The 17300-nt window shown below is 36.8% G+C and overlaps 1 protein-coding gene across 1 annotated transcript; it reads left to right on the forward strand.

Annotated features, from left to right (window-relative positions):
* The first annotated feature begins 1662 nt into the window (after nucleotides 1–1662).
* Nucleotides 1663–14405, forward strand: TNFAIP6 (TNF alpha induced protein 6). Its single transcript, XM_053918657.2, has 6 exons — nucleotides 1663–1985; nucleotides 5166–5303; nucleotides 6887–7048; nucleotides 10125–10353; nucleotides 12115–12155; nucleotides 13710–14405. The coding sequence occupies exons 1-6, from the start codon at nucleotides 1892–1894 to the stop codon at nucleotides 13877–13879; spliced, it is 834 nt and encodes a 277-aa protein (XP_053774632.1). The 5' UTR covers nucleotides 1663–1891; the 3' UTR covers nucleotides 13880–14405.
* Nucleotides 14406–17300: the final 2895 nt, after the last annotated feature.

Below are 17300 nucleotides of genomic sequence, written 5' to 3' on the forward strand. Positions count from 1 at the left end.
TTTCATTGAGATTTTGCTTCTTGGCAAAATTATGGTCAGTTTAGTTCAGATAAACTCATGAATTTCTCTACAGTTTTAGACATTTCTTAACCAACCCTCAAAACCAGAGCCCATATCATTAGGCAGTTTTTCAACTTGCGGATGAGAGGAAGGACAGGGTGTCCAAACTTTGTAGGGAGAAATCCTTGTCCTCTGCATGGAGAGCTGGGAAAAGGGAAGAGAAATTGTGCACCCTCGATTGGGTTAACCCATCAAAACAATCGTTAAATTTCATATTAAAATAAGATGAACATTCACACCCTGCTGTACCTGGACCTTCATTAAAATGCAAATAAATAAAGGATGTGTATCTGTTGTTAGTTATTTGACCTAAGTAAAGATTCATTTCTAACCTTCCCTGAGAGTAATGTTTGATAAATGAGAACAAGGGACATGGGTACTTGAAGAGATGCAGAGAGGGCAAGGCCAGTGGCTGTAACCAGGCAAAGACTAGGGAAGGCTGGGAGGGTTTTGCTGTATTCCTGTGCAAGGAAAGTTATATTTACTTCTTAAGCCACAAACTTAAAATACTCATGTAATGCTTCTTTCCAAAGCAATATCACAGTTTGTGCCTTCCAACTGTCCATTAGTCCTTTCTTGCTGACCACGCCTAAACTTTCTAACCCTGTCAGTGAACTGGGATACAGTTCTCTCATCTCTCCTTTGCTGTGGGCCCCAAATAGAGATTTTGAACCCTCATAACGTTATGCATACCTCAGGGAGCATCCAATAAATTCTGCACCCCCAACCTATATCCCCTCAACTGCTTTTCTGAGGAGAGAGGAGACCAAGACAAGCCTTCAATATTCAATGCAGTGAGGTCTACGGGATTGAAGGCTAACTTCAGACCGGAACATGTCCAGAAATCTGGTTTTTTCAAAGAATTCCTATCACTGAGAGAACTGTGAAAGTGTTCAAGATGAGAGAAACAAACATAATGGAAGCAAATGGGAAGCAGTTGGGCAGCAAGAGTAGAGACACTAAGTAGCAAAGAATGACTTACAAGAAAGGCAAAAGCTGCCAAAAATTGGCTGTCATTCAACAGGAAATGCCAATAGCATCAGAACACTGGGGTTATCGCCAGACATGTTATCAAAGGACCCTTCACATAAGGAGAACAAAGTTTGGGATATTTTAAGGCGTATTTTGGGATATTTTACTATGGGAAGTATTACCTGCTATTTTGATCATCTTCAAGGTTAGAGTGTTGGGAAAAGTAGGACCATAATTTTATTAAGTGTGACTATCTACCCACCCACATTTCCCCCCCAGATTTCAAGGATTTGTGCCTGGGGGAAATTTGTGTTAAAATGCTGCTGGAATGTCTTAAGGCTCTAAAACTGGACTACTTTTCTGGGAGCTGATGTATTTACCTGCTGACCACAATAAACCAAGGATGCAACCGACTCTGCCCCAGGAGAAAAGCAGACAGAAGGTAAAGAAATCCTACATCCCTGGAGATGGATTAGGATCTGCCAAATTGTGCACACTTTTTGTTTTAAATCACTGCTGAATCTGCATCAAGTTACACCAACTTCCTAATAGAAAAGTGTCTGTGATGCTCAGAATTAATGAACACCTTCTGGTGTAAGTGAATTTTAGAGTGTAGATGATCACTATATCCTCAGTTGTAGTTGCCAATGCAAATGAGTCAGAGGATTTGGTTCAGACACTGAGTTAATTGTGAAACTCTGCAGCGGGAAATGCCATTGGAGAATAGTTGCTGACCTCACAGTTGAAAAAATCATTTAAAAGATGTGGAAACCAGATGTTCCAGTCGCATTGCAGGCTCTGCTCTGAGAATTTATCGTGAGGAAACCCTAATACGCTACTACTTCTCTGCGATCAAGATATGATCTTCTTAATTTACTTCTTTGTCTTGCTGTGGGAAGGGGCTCACGGATGGGGATACAAGAACGGTATTTTTCACAACTCCATATGGCTTGGTAAGAAACTTCATTTATTGAGCTTCTTGTTGGGAATGTCACTTCTTTGAATTGATGGAGAAGTGAATCAAAGCAGTGGTTTTTTCTGTTATGTTCAAGCCTGATGTTTTCAAAGAAAATGCTTAGGAAAGAGAGCTTTCAGAATGCCTATACCACTTTTAAATAGTGTTCCTGTCTTCTAAACTTTAAAAATAGCTTTTTATATAGTAAATTGTTCAGTAAGAAATAGAGGTTAATATTTATGTTCCATATGAAAATATATTTTAAATTTTTCATACCAGATGTGGCGGTATAGTGGGGCAATTTCTGTAAAAAAAATAAATAAATAAAAAACCCACCAATATATTATTTTGCTTTTATTTCAATGCATTTGTAGTCAGATTTTATAGCAGGTAATAGTACCAGGACCATAACAGGTAAAATGGAATATACAATAACTTTATAATCATTGCTCCAGGCATTCTGACCTGTAGTACATAGCTTGCTTTTTCCAAACAACTTTTGATTAGTTTGACAAAGCCAGCTTATAATACAGAAAAAAAAATTTAAAGTTTGTATTTCTGAATGCTGTCTTACCACTTTGATTCCTTTTCTTAAACTATCCATGTACTTTCTCACCCCTTTAGTTAGACAAGAAAAGTTGTTTTTTTGTTTGTTTTGTTAAATATAAGTGAGGAATGACATGGGCCTCATGGTGACTATGAACAATAGACCGAAAAAGCCAAATACTCAAAGCCCCAAATACCCTTAATAGTATTCTAAACAATGCTTTCATTTTCATGATACAAATTAATATGGCTTCATGCCCATTATTATGTTTGACAGTAAAAATATTTTGAATTCTCAAGAAGGAAATTGAGGGATTCTGGTATAAAATAAAGAAATAAAGTGAAAGCAAAATTAACCTACATCCTGGTTTTATGCTTGCTAAGCAGCCCACAGTTATAGAATATTCCAGCCTGTTTCTCCCTGGTAATAATAACTGCAGTCAGGCGGATTTCATTAAAACGCTTGATTTGCAATGCACGGCCTTGCCCCCTCTTTTTGCAGCTGGAGCCAGTGAGCTAGTTTCGTGCCGAACAGTGAGATCCATTTGGCCAAGATGGGGCCTGGGATTCACTAGAGGAATGAACAAGTCTGTTTATTGTCACTGCACACAATCAAACTTTGGAAACATGCACATATTTTTGAGACATGACAAAGGCTGTCATGAAGCTAGGAAGGATGAAACCCACATGGACGAACTTTGAAATGCTGAAAACTTTCAAGTAATGATCAAGTAATGATGATCAAGTAATTTGGAGCTATTGTTGGTTTTCTTAAAAAGCAATTTTGTATTTTACAACAATACAAACCCAAATAATAGAAGTGCAGTCCCAGAGGTAGAGAGAGCAAACCCGATGTTTGTTAACAGTGTGCTGTGAATTTGAGGCTTGGGGTAATGGCACATTGCTTCAATGTGGGACAAATTATTGACCAGTCAACCTAGCACAAATTATTTATAGTCGGTTAGATCCATACAGTATTAGAAACTATTTAAGGAGGAAAGGGAGTTGGATTAGAAGGCAAGAATCAGAGAGCAACTATCAAGAACAAGGGCTTTTAAACCCTTGGTCTCAGTTCCACCCTGGTAAGAGGAGAAGGCTGACATAGAGGACCCCTAAGGTTGATTTTTAACTCTGGTATCCTAAGTTGAACCAGCATAAATGGGGACCGCCTGTGCTTGCACTGCCCACTAGTGTCCAAGGTGCTTGGGCACAGGACTTGTCCCATGGCACCTGGCAAAGTACGTCACAGTATATGCTGAAAACAAGCAGATTGGAAACAGTGAAAGTGCAGTTACTGAGGCTTTACCATTAAAAGGGGAAAGTGACCTCGTGTTCTCTGACTTAGAAGTATCAGATTAAGGTCTTCGGTAATGGGCCTTTACCATGTAATGTATAAGAGGATCCCCTGCAGTCCAGAAAACCAGGGGAAACACCAAACAGCATCCCCTCTTCAACTGTGGCAATGTCAGCTTCAGCCTAGGGAGGAGAGCAAGGAACAGTATTTCTAACAGAGCTGGCTTCATGTCACCGCGTGCCAAGATATATGTGTTCTCGTTGAAAGTGGTCTTGATGGTAGCTGATGCACAGTTCAGGGTACAGGGACTGGACCCTTATGACAGTCTACACGGGACTGTTAGAGCTGTCTGATGAAAATTGTCCTGGGAATCCTTCCACATTGTTTCCATGGCAAAATGCACTCCCAACTCAAAACAAGCAGTCTAAATAGTGATCTACTGGGAGACAACTCATATATGATTTAACACCACCAAAAATATGTTGGGAACAAATGTGAGCTAAAAGAAAACAAAACAGACAAAGAACTTAGGAACCAGTAGTTAGGTGTGCCCAGGTTTTCCCCTGCTGTGTTTGAATCTAGTTGTTTTTCTTAACTTTTTTGTTTATTGATTTGAGAGAGAGAGGAAAGAAGAGAGAGAGAGAAACAGCTCTTGTTGTTCTACTTATTGATGCGTTCATTCGTTCATTCTTGTATGTGCCCTCACTGGGGATGGAACACACAACCTCCGCGCACTGGGGACGAGGCTCCAACGAACTGAGCTTATCCAGCTGGGCAGTCTTCTTTTCTTAAAAGCAGTATTTGTTTGCTTTAGATTCATTCAAACTTTCCCTCGGCTTTTGATTTTTTTATGAAATTCTCAATTATATTGCATTAGTCATTTCCCTCAAATGGATATTTTGGCTTATTTTTCTCCATCACTGTGAGCCTACACAATGGATCGATTTTCATGGTTTCCTTTGCCTTTACCTCCTTTTTTTCTCCTATGAGTTACCTTTCCAAGTTTTTATGTGAGTTAAAGCCAAAAAAAGTAAAATCTTTTCCACCTTTGGTAGTGTAGAAATACAATGTGCTAAAATCTTTCGTACTGTCACCTCAGAAGCATAATTTAGCCTTGAATTTCTGTCTCTGCCACCAGATTCCCCCAAAGTTCCCCCTCTTCCACAGTTTTTCCCCAAAGCTTTCTAATAATGAAAAATGTAGTTACCCAAGGCAGCTGAACTAGGGAACCCTTTGGCAAGAACAATAGCTAATGTAATCTTCTGGCTGAGGTCACAAAATTTCCCTTGTTCTGCAAGAATTATAGTAGTGCATTAATGACATTTTGTGAATTCACAGAACAAGCAGCAGGCGTGTACCACAGAGAAGCTCGGTCTGGCAAATACAAGCTCACCTATGCAGAAGCAAAGGCGGTGTGTGAATATGAAGGTGGCCGTCTCGCCACTTACAAGCAGCTAGAAGCAGCCAGAAAAATCGGTAAATGATTTGACAATGACTTTCTTTCTCTGTTGCCCTTGTGGAAAAAGTATTCCACCTTTCCTGTAACCCCTCAGTAAATCTTCTCTATTCTACTCTGCTAACCTTTCTCTAAGCCCCTATGCCCTCTGCCCTCAGACTCTTCCCATCTTTTCTGCCTAGAGCTAGCTACTGGAAAGTCCCTAGTACTAGCAACTTATTTGAGGTCACAACCCACTGTGAGATTAAAAAAAAAACAAACAACTACTAAGAAAATGAATACATTAACTCAATATTATTTAAATTCTTCATACATTTAAAGCCATTGTTATTCATCTTTAACATTGTTCAATCTGTTATTGACTTGTGAGTATGGGTTTTCTCAGCAGTTAAATGACGTTCCTACATCAAATTTTACAAGGAAATTTAATAGGCGGGAAAAAAAAACCCACTGAATTTAGTGGCCTTTTTCTAATTTTTTCGGTGTTTTCTTTTTTTTTTCCTTAACATTGAGTGGGAGAATGCATTTGTATTTCAGGATTAAAAGCTATGAGGAAAGGGAGGATAAGCAAGTTATAAAATGGCAGGAGAAAGGAGAAAGGAGAAAGGAAAAGACCTGGTAAAAACCCAATAATTAACTCGTGCTTTTTGTTTCTTTATTTGAAAAAAATGGCCTGTCTCTCTTGGGCTTTCAGGAGTCTCCAAAAGGCCATTCACATTTTGAACTCTTCTCCATTGAAGAAACCCCTTTGTTGATAGGGAAATAGCTGACAAAGGTTGTGCTATTATTGTACATTACCCAAGGCAAAAATACAGGTGTCCTCTAAACGCCCCAAAGTCTTCCCAGATAACTGCTCATTCTGTTCCCACAGGACTGAGTGACACAGTAACTGGAATGATGGATACAAAAGCCAGAGCCATTACTAGCTGCCCTGGACTTCAAGTAAAATTGTTCTTGGATGGCACTGGCAAATATTTGAACAGCCTCCGGAGCTGAGCAAGAAAAATAGGGCTGAGACCTTGTTTGAATTTATGAGTGCTTTTATCCCTCTTCAAATTTTAAAAAATATTAGCAATATCTTAATTGTCCCTGAAACAGAAATTAATTAAACTATCATCTGAAAATTTTTTATGATTGATAGTGATTTCAGAAATTATCTCATTGCACTAGATAGGTTGTTGGTGAAAAACCAGCTCGGGACATGCATTGTTTTGATATTCATTGTATTATGGTTTCTAGTTCATCTGCATCTTATTTTTTAAGATGTCATTTTCTAGTAAAAGTCAGATGTTGTATTTTATAGGTGTTCCAATTTTATTTTATTTTTTAAAAGAACAATTTTTCCCCTCGCCACTTACAAGCAGCTGGAAGCAGCCAGAAAAATTGGTAAATGATTTGACAATGACTTTCTTTCTCTGTTGCTCTTGGGGAAAAAATATTCCACCTTTCCTGTAACCCCTCGGTAAATCTCTTCTACCCTGCTAACCATTCTCTAAGACCCTATGCCCCCTCTGCCCTCTGGCTTAGGGGCCATCATTGTAAAGATGAGCTTCTCTCAGCTGTGTTAAGCAGTTAAGTATAAAACCCATTTATTGTCTTGCAGGATTTCATGTCTGTGCTGCTGGGTGGATGGCCAAGGGCAGAGTTGGATACCCCATTGTGAAGCCAGGGCCCAACTGCGGATTTGGAAAAACTGGTATTATTGATTATGGAGTCCGTCTCAATAGGAGTGAAAGATGGGATGCTTATTGCTACAACCCACATGGTTTGTTAAAAATAATAATTTTTATATTTTGCAAAAAGTTACTTTACTATGAGGTTGTTAAAACAAAATAACTTTTTTCTAAAGAGATAAATCAATTTAGTGATGATAATTTCCAGTAACTACTATGCATTGAGTGATTATCCCGTGTCAGACCCGATTTACGTTCCTTAATCTACTGTCGCTCAGTATTTACCACCCCACAAGGAAGCATTTTTGCACCCAGTTAAAAATTTTAAAAATGTTTCTTGAGTTGAGAGAGAGAGAGAGAGAGAGAGAGGAATACCAATGAGTTGCCTCCCATCCCCATCCCCATTGGGGATCAACCAGTAAACTAGGTGCCCATATTTTGCCACGTATAATGCATACCCATGTTTTTGGCTCAAACTTTCAGGAAAAAAATCTTTCGTTTTAATTTTTTAATTAAATTATTTATTTATTTACATGTAGATACTTCTTTTTTGTATTATAAAGAAATTTTAACATTTATTTTTGAACATATTTTGGTACAAGTACAAGAATTTTTATGTGCCACTAACAAATTTGTGGTATTTATGCATCCTGGGAGGCCAAGAACTCTTCATCACTGTCAATGTCAAAAGTATCATCTTCTTCAATTTCTACATTACATTATAAACATAAAGAAAAGAATTAAAAACATTTATATAGATACAGAATTAGTACTACCCATGCATAATACACATCCTTATTTTTCCCTCAAAAATTTGGGCAAATTATAGACAGCACAATACAGTATGTGCCCTGACAGGAAGTTGGACCTTGAACCTTTTGGTGTACAAGATGATGCTCCAACCAACTGAGCCACACTGGCCAGAGCTATACTGTTTTAGAAATCAGGAAAGGGGTTTAAGAGCTTAAGTAATTGCCCTGGCTGAGTGCTCAGTTGGTTGGAGTGTGGCCCCTTACACCAAGAGGTTGCGGGGTCGATCCTGGTTGGGGCACATATGGAAGGCAACCCATTGAAGTTTCTCTCTCAAATCAATGTTTCTCTCTTTGTCTCTCTGTCCTTCTCTGACTCTTTCCTCTCTCTCTAAAATCAATAGAAACTTATCCCCGGGTGAGGATTAAAATATAAATGAATAGCCCTCACTGGTGTGGCACAGTGGGTTGAGTGCTGGCCTGAGAACAGAAAGGTCATGGGTTCCATTCCCAGTCAGGACATGTGCCTGGATTGCAGGCCAAGGTTCCCAGGTGGAGGTATGTGAGACGCAACCAACTAATTTTTTTTTTCCTCTGGCACATTGATGGTTCTCTTCCTTTCTTTCTTTCTCTCTTCCCCTCTCTCTAAAGTACATACATACATACATACATACATACATACATAAAATCTTACCAATAAATAAACAGCTTGAATATGTTATCCAAACTTAGGCTAAGTCCTCAGGACCTAGTCAACTTTGTGAATCTATTATTTTCAAAATAAAAATATGAGGCAATAACTATATGTAACAAAATATCCATCTGAATAGATATAGCTAAATAGACAACCAAAATTCTTCAATATATTTGAATTTTTATCCTAACCTAATAATGTATACAACAAAGAAAGGACTTTGTGGGACAGAGCGAGTCGCTCCAAAAGCTGGCACTGTACAGACTTAAGTACACATACAAACTATGCATTGTATAAATTTTAGTAATGGAATAGGAATAGCTTGCATTTTGTATAACATTCTTAAGTCATCTTCCCTATATTATCCTCAGAATAATCCTGTGGGAAGTGATAGGAGAAACGTGATTATGCTTACTTTCCCAGTGAAGAAACTGAGATCTGGGGTGGTCACAGAGCATTCGGACTTGACCTCCGATCTTTGTCACTCCCCAACCTTTCTAAGACCCTCTTCTACCTTGGAGATAAGCTTCCTTAACATCTGTGGCAGTAAAGATGCTAATAAAAAATTTTAAATAGTTACTTTAAAGGAGAATATTCTTGGAAGAAGCCCGAAATGGATAAAATGAAAAATACCGACTGCTACCAGAGTCAGCACTACCCAGATTATTTTTGAGTTTCCAGGTTTTGTTTTATTTTTCAAGACACTAGACCCTTACTTGATATGGAATTAAAATTAATCAGGGACCATGCAGCTTTGCCTCTAGGTCATACTACAAGTCATTGGTTCTGGCAGAGGTTGTTCTTTTGACAGGTTATATGACACAATATAAATCTATAAAATAAAAAAAAAATGAGCGCTGGCTGTGTAGTTCAGTTGGTTAGAGCCTTGATCTGTTATGCCAGGGCCGTGGGTTCCATCCCTGGTCAGGGCACATACAACAATCAGCCAATGAATGCATAAATAAGTGGAACAAAAACTGATGTCTGTCTTTCTCTCTCCCTCTCAAATCTATAAATATTTGTTTTTAATTTAAGAAAAATGACTTAAAAAATGAACATAAATGTGTCAACCAAATTCTCAAATAAGATTAGGTGTTAGTTTAAAACCCATAAAAAGAGTATTGAAGGATTATAAATTATTCCTTTTAACTGGATTAGAGTGACCTTCAAGGTCTCTTGTACTCCTGAAATTCTATAATGATTTTCCAAACAAAATTTATTAGACTCTTTATTCTAAATATTCAAGTCCCTGAAGACACAGGGATGACACCACAGGACAAAAAAATCCCTGCCATCTTGCCTGGGCTGTTGGTAGCATGAATGTATGTATTTGTCAAAGCATGTGGATGTATACTATTAGGTTTGTGCATTTTATGCTGAAATGATAAAAAGAAGCAAAAAATGTGACCTGGAGCACTATTAAATTACTATATTTTATTGCTGCTTTATTTTTTAAAAATTTACAGTTTTCTGTTTATTTTAGAGGATTGAGCAATTATTGATGAAAAATACACTTATTGTTTAGCTTCAAGCTAAAGAATATATTATATTCTATAATATAGAATAATGTATAAATAATACATTAAATACTATAAGTGATTATTTAAGCTATTTCTTTACTATTTCAAAAAGAGTAATAAATAATGAACACCAAGATGTGAATATCATTTTAAAGTAGGAATAATTTTTTTTCTAATGCTTTTTTTTTTTTTTTTGCCATTTCAGCAAAAGAATGTGGTGGTATCTTTACAGATCCAAGGAGAGTTTTTAAATCTCCAGGCTTCCCAAATGAGTATGATGATAACCAGATCTGCTACTGGCACATTAGACTCCAGTACGGTCAGCGTATTCACCTGAGTTTCTTGCACTTTGACCTTGAAGATGACCCAGCTTGCTTGGCTGACTATTTTGAAGTATATGACAGTTACGACGATATCCATGGCTTTGTGGGAAGGTATGTGTTGTTTCCCCTTACATGAAGTTAAAGGAACATTCGATATTGTGTTTAATGTTTCTTTAATTTTCCCCAACTGTCCCTACAATATTCATTTTCCAGTGTTTCTACACTCCTACAAACCATATGCTTTTTAAACGAAGATTTTTCGTAGCATGCTAAATCACCGTCAGCTGGTACTTATTTTTAAAATAGTGATAGCCTCCTTTTGATTATTGTTAAACTCTAACAATTAGTTTTATAGTCTATTTAGAAAGACCTCAGGATTAACTAACAACAGGAGGAAGAAAGATGTGAGATGGGAAATTCGTTGAGGTTTTGAATGTTCTAATTATTGTCAACCTCTAAAAATAATGATAAATTCAGTAACTGGTGCCTTTCTTCTGTGTACAAAGCATTGTGCTAAGTATTGTGGGTATAAAGTAAATATGCAAATCACAGTCTCTTCTTTCATACAGTGCAGCTAAACCTACAATAGGAAGCTTCTTAAAAGTAGCTTTCTTTGTCATAAAAAGCAACTGCTCCTTTCCTCAATATTTCTCCCTTGGTTTTCAACATGTGTGTCGGGACACAATATTTTTATGTTTCACTCCCCCCCACATTTAATATAGTTTGAATTTTGAAAGCCTTAGAAAATATTGCAATTTAAAGAGTGAGCAATTAGGTGGTTTCTAAATACAGGTCATTATTTAGCAATGTATATTTTAGACCATCCTTTGTCCATAGACTATCAGTTATCAATTCTCCATTCTCCATGACAGTTACCTAATAAAAGTATGTGATACTGGGGAACATTCAAAATGACAAACTCAATAGTTTTTACATTGACTTTGAAATGTGTAATTAAATACAAAGAAAAACAAAGGCGTTTCTTGCATGAATGAACAAGTTTTTGGAGTGTTTTTTGCTTTGTTTTGTTTTGTTCTTTGGGTGAGACACTGCTACATTAAAAATACAAACAGTTTTTAAAGTAGTTTCAAAAAGACATGAAGTGGGTTGAAGGAATTAAGGACAAAATATTTTTTGAAAGAACATACCTCCTCCCTTGGATTTAGGATGATGTTTTTATATTAAACCTAGTTTCACAAATCAATTACAGCCCTAGATTAATTTTAAAAAAACCATTTACCATTTTTAAAGTATTTCAACAGGTTATAAATTTATATGGCGTAATTTACCTTTGTAACAGACTTCCCACCACTATGAAATAAATTACCCTTTTAGAAACTGCCAGAGCCCTTAGCTTTTACATAATGTGCAAGGGAGTCCCTTTCAAAGCATGATTTTTATTAAAATCAAACCCTCTTATAAGTTCCAATGTAATTTTCCCATGTTTAAATCTGTATACTCTAGAATTTTAAAATATAATATCACTAACTATACACCCATTGTCTTTCTACTGTGAAGAAAACTTTATGAGATTAATCAGAAGTAAATTTTTAATTTTTCCAAAAAGATTCAAATTGTCTGCTACACAAATAGTTTTGTAGGTACAGAGAGTAGAAATGCCACATATCCTTTCTTAAGAATCTCATTACTTCTTTGAGAAGATTACTTCAAATAACATTTTATCCTTTTCTCCCTTACAAATTCAAATTTTTAAAAAACAAAAAAATATTTATAAAATGTTTAAAAACAGTTAAAATATTGTTTGTAAAAAAACAATACAATAAAGCACTTTAGTTACCAATAAGAGCTACTTGCAATAGCCATATAATATTCATTCATGTGACCTCTCCTTTTAATAAAATTCCTTTTCAGATACTGTGGTGATGAGCTTCCAGAAGACATCATTAGTACAGGTAATGGCTCTAAATTAAGGGACAAAAAACTATAATTGCTTCTCTCAGGGTCATTGAAAGTGAAAGGCCCAGCAGCCATTACTATTTACTTTTTCAGGTTGAGAGAACTGTGGACAGATGTAGCTTGCTGGCTTGTAAAATTCAAAGTGTTTATTTATACTTAAAGAAAGATTTATGCCAACTTCTTACACTGAAAATGTGTAGACTCTTGCTATTTGCAGAAAATGCAGTCTGAGATACGTGTGAATCTGCAAATCCATGAATACTGCTGTGGCTTATGATTTCCATAAATGTAATAAAAGGCCAACATTTTTCATTGATAAACAATTGAAGTAATTTATAAAGTAGTTAAAAAATACCTTCTGTTGCCCCAGCTGGGTGGCTCAGTTGGGTGGAGCATCATCCCATTCACCAAAAGGTTGTGCTTTGACGTCCTGTCAGGGCACTTGCCTAGGTTGTGGACTCCATCCCCAGGCTGGGCAAGTATGGGAGGCAACCCACTGATGTTTCTCACATGGATGTGTCTCTTTCTCTCTCTCTTTCCCTGCCCCTCTCTCTAAAATCAATAACCAGGGCCTCAGGCAAGGACTGAAAAAAATACCTTCTGCCACTGAAACAATTTTACAACTTAGTTACTGCATTTTTTAATCTTAGTATAGCATTTCCCAGAGAGAGTTGTGAAGAGCATAGTACTGTGAAAAGTTTTTAAGTAGGTGCCACATGAGAAAAGGGCTCTGAGGTCAAATAAATTTGGGTAACATTGGGTTCAATAATGTTAAACAGGTTTCTTTACTGGAAGACAGCAAAGACCTTTTAATGTGCTTATTGTGCATAGTGCATCTCAAAAGGCTACCTGTGGCGGGCAACGCTTTTCAAATGGTTTTCCTCCTGCAAATTATTTTGTGTGCCTTTGTTCCACGAAATGTAACCTCGAGAAATGTCCTTGTAGTAGCATAAACTTATCTCATTAAGCAATACCACTGCTCTTAACCCAAACTGCTATTTTCTGGCTAAGAACGTTTATTTTCTTAGATGTCATTTTTTCTTTTTATTTTCATCACCAGCATTAGTACTTGGCATTTTACACGCTATATTTTCCTTCAGGCCATAAAATTATCACAATGCTTATGCAATTAAAAGCAACAGTCCTCAAGCTCAGATACTATTAGCTCCATTACTCACACACCCTAGCCTTGCACACAATTCTCATTTATTCATCATTATCAGAAAACATTGAACTACTTGTTCAATTCTTGAATGAATAATGCTTAAAATTTATTAATTCATTACTCTGTTACAATCTCCCAAGGAAAAACAAACTTTTAAAACCTTTTGTTCATCTGGTATTCTTGTCTTAAGGACATATTTTGTTAACTAAAAGTTAACAAAAGGAAGACGTCTTATGAGCTGTAGGAGGTAGATGGGGGCTGAGAACCTCGTTTTTTATAAAGAGAGGGAGGGAGAGCCAAAAGGAAGCCCTGAAAGGACATTTTTGTTGGCTAAACTGAAGGAGAGACTAACATCTTTGTTCTTTTGCATCCTCTTCCTCCCCAGGAAATGTCATGACCTTAAAGTTTCTAAGTGACGCTTCCGTGACCGCAGGAGGTTTCCAAATCAAATATGTTGCAGTGGACCCTCCATCAAAATCCAGTCAAGGAAAAAATACGAGTACTATTGCCACCGGAAATAAAAACTTTTTAGCTGGAAGATTTAGCCATTTATAAAACAAAAAAAGGACATTTAGTATTTATGTTTGTATCTTTTGGAGCCTCTTGGATCTCACTTTTATATTATTATTATTGTTATTAGCATTTACTTATTACTTTTCTAAATGTAAATGCAATACCTAATAATTTTGAGAAAACTGGAAAATGTAACAGTGTACAGATGATGCGTTGTAAAAAATACAGAAAACTTTAAAGGAATAAAATCTCTCACAATCCCCTAGATGAAAATAACAGGTATTAACATTTACATATTTTTTTAGTCATTTTTTTATTTGTGGTATCTGTGTATGTGCATTTGTATTTGAAATTTTGGGATTCCGTTGTATATTTTATATTGTTTTTTAACCTTGAAATATATAGCTGAAGCATTTTCCCATATCATTGAGTATTATGCAAAATCATGATTTTGAACAGCTGTAAAATATTCCATGGTATGATTGGTCCTTACTTTATTTTAGCCTCTATTATGGGATCTTTAGGTTGTTTTTCACAAATATTGCTTCAATAAACATCTTTGAACATATGCATTTGTACATCTCTCTAATTATTTGGGGTAGGGTGCTAGAAGTAGCCTTACTGGGTCTCAGATAAATTAAAATAGAATTTCTTTTTTGATAAGCAAAAATAACATAACATTGTGGTTTGAATTTGCAGTGTGATTAATGGTTGATTTATATATTATTTGTCCAGTTTCATTTCTTTTGTGAATTATTATTCTTTTTTACTTTTTTAGTATATTTTATTCATTATGTTATTACAGTTGTCCCACCTTATCCCCTTTTGCCCCCTTCCACCCAGGACCCACCTTCCCTCCAGCAATCCCCCCTTAGTCCATGGGTCATGAACTTTGGCTTCTCCATTTCCTATACTGTCCTTAACATCCCCCTGTCTATTTCGTACCTACCAGTTATGTTTATTATTCCCTGTACCTTTTCCTCCATTCTCCCATTTCCCCTTCCCCATTGATAACCCTCTAAATGATCTCCGTATATATATGACTCTGTTCCTGACCTGGTTGTTGGATTTGTTTGTTTGTTTGTTTGTTTGAGCTGTTTATAGGTGTGAATTTCTTGCCTTTTTAATGTTCATAGTTTTGATCTTCTTCTTTTTCTTAAATAAGCCCCTTTTACATTTCATATAATAATGGCCTGGTGATGATGAACTCCTTTAGGTTTACCTTGTCTGGGAAGCACTTTATCTGCCCTTCCATTCTAAATGATAGCTTTAGAGTAATCTTGGATGTGTTCCCTGCTTTTCATGACTTTGAACACTTCTTATCAGTCCCTTCTTGCCTGCCAGGTTTCTTTTGAGAAATCACCTGAGAGTCTTATAGGAAGTCCTTTGTAGATAACTGTCTCCTTTCCTCTTGCTTCTTTTAAGATTATCTCCTTACCTTTAATTCTTAGGTAATGTAATTATGATGTGCCTTGGTGCATGCTTCCTTGGGTCCAACTTCTTTGGGACTCTCTAAGGTTCCTGGACTTCCTGGAAGTCTATTTCCTTTGCCAGATTGGGGAAGTTCTTCTTCATCATTTCTTCAGATAAGTTTTCCATTTTTTGCTCTTCCCCTCCTCCTTCTGGCACAACTATGATTCAGATGTTGTAATGTTTTAGGTTGTCCCGGAGGTTTTTTTAAAAAAAGCCTCTCCTCAGTTTTTTTAAATTAATTTCTTCTTTGTGTTCTGGTCAAATGTTTATTTCTTCCTTCTGTTCCAAATCGTTGATTTGAGTCCTGGTTTCCTTCCCTTCACTGTTGGTTCCCTGTATATTTTTCTTCATTTTGCTTTGCGTAGTCTTAACTTCTTCCTCTCCTTTTTTTTGCAACCATACTCAGCCATTTCTGTGAGCATCCTGATTACCAGTGTTTTGAACTCAACAATCTGCATCTGATAGGTTGGCTATCTCTTCATCGCTTAGTTGTATTTTTTCTGGAGCTTTGATCTATTCTTTTATTTGGGCCATATTTCTTTGTCTCAGTGTGCCTTACATAGTAAGGGGTAGAGCCTTGGGTGTTCACCAGGGTGGGCCAACCCATGTTGATGCGTTGTGGTGTTGTATGTGGAGGAGGAGTCCAAGAGGGAACAATGCTACTTGCTCAGCTCTCACCTCACTTTGAGTCACTTCCCCCGCTAGCCACAAACAAATTGGGCCCTTCTGATGCTGATTCCCAGGTGGGTGGGTTTGTATATATCTAGGACCCTGTGGGTCTCTCAAACAAACTGTCCTGTGAGGTTGGGAGTTTCTTGTGCCACTGCAACCCCCACAGATTTAACAGCCAAAGGTTTTGAGGTTTTATTTCCCCATGCTGGAACCCTGGGTTGCAGTCTGTCTTGCTCCCCAGTTATTTCTCCCGATTTATCTACACACAAATGTGGGACCACCCACTCTGCCAGCCACCTTCTTGCCACATGTCCTCTCCACCTGGGCTGCATACCTTCACCCCCCTGCCTGTCTCAATGAATGTTTCTTCTTTAACTCCTTGGTTGTCAGACTTCCATACAGTTTGATATTATTTCAGTTCTGGTTATTTTTTATTTTTAAATTTGTTGTTGTCCTTCTTTTGCTTGTTCAAGGAGGTAAAGTGTATCTACTTATGCCTCCATCTTGGCCGGAAGTGAGCTGATAGTGTAACAGGTACTCCTTTGTACATAACTCTCTGCTTTTCTCTTGCTGCTTTAAGATTCTCTTTCATCTTTGCCATTTTATTTATGATGTGTCTTTGTGTGGTCTTCTTTGGGTCCAACTTGTTTGGGACTCTCTGTGATTCCTGGACATGTATGTCTATTTCCTTCACCAAATTAAAGAACTTTTCTTTCATTACTTTTTCAGATTAGTTTTCAATTTCTTGCTTTTCCTCTCCTCCTTCTGGCATCCCTATGATTCAAATGTTGGTACATTTGGAGATGTCCCAGATGTTCTATCCTTGTTTTTTTTAATTCCATGTCTCTACCCCTCCTACTCATCTGTATGAATATAGCCTCTTTAAATCCTTGGTTGTCGGACTTCCATACAGTTCAATTTTCTGACAGTTCTTGGTGTTACCTGTTTTGAGATTTAGTTGTAATTCCTTTTTGTGGTTGTGCAAGGGGGCAAAGTGTGTCAACTTTTGCTTCCTTTTTGACGGGACTCTTTTGTGAATTATTCTATGTCTTTCACCCATTTTTTAACTTGTGTCATCTTTTCTCTTAGTGATAAGAAATAATTATATATTAGTATATAATTTCATGTCTGTCAAACAGGTTGCAATTTAATTTTGTTTCAAGTTTGATTATCGTATGAGGTTTTTAATGTACAAAGATCAATTTTATTTGTTATCATATTTATTGCTGTGGTCCTTTGTATTTATATTTATGATAAATATTCCCATTACAAATTGTTGAATGAACTCCAAAAGAGTAAAGAGGCTTTGCTAGAAAAC

Source organism: Desmodus rotundus, chromosome 2 (assembly GCF_022682495.2).
Source record: "Desmodus rotundus isolate HL8 chromosome 2, HLdesRot8A.1, whole genome shotgun sequence".
In the NCBI taxonomy this organism is placed as follows: Eukaryota; Metazoa; Chordata; class Mammalia; order Chiroptera; family Phyllostomidae; genus Desmodus; species Desmodus rotundus.

Bases quoted from the DNA above. Each gene is read 5' to 3' on its own strand.
- TNFAIP6 (XM_053918657.2), top strand. From the start codon at position 1,892: ATGATCTTCTTAATTTACTTCTTTGTCTTGCTGTGGGAAGGGGCTCAC. The intron at 7,049-10,124 runs GTTTGTTAAAAA...TTGCCATTTCAG, and splicing joins TTATTGCTACAACCCACATG to CAAAAGAATGTGGTGGTATC. The intron at 10,354-12,114 runs GTATGTGTTGTT...ATTCCTTTTCAG, and splicing joins ATCCATGGCTTTGTGGGAAG to ATACTGTGGTGATGAGCTTC.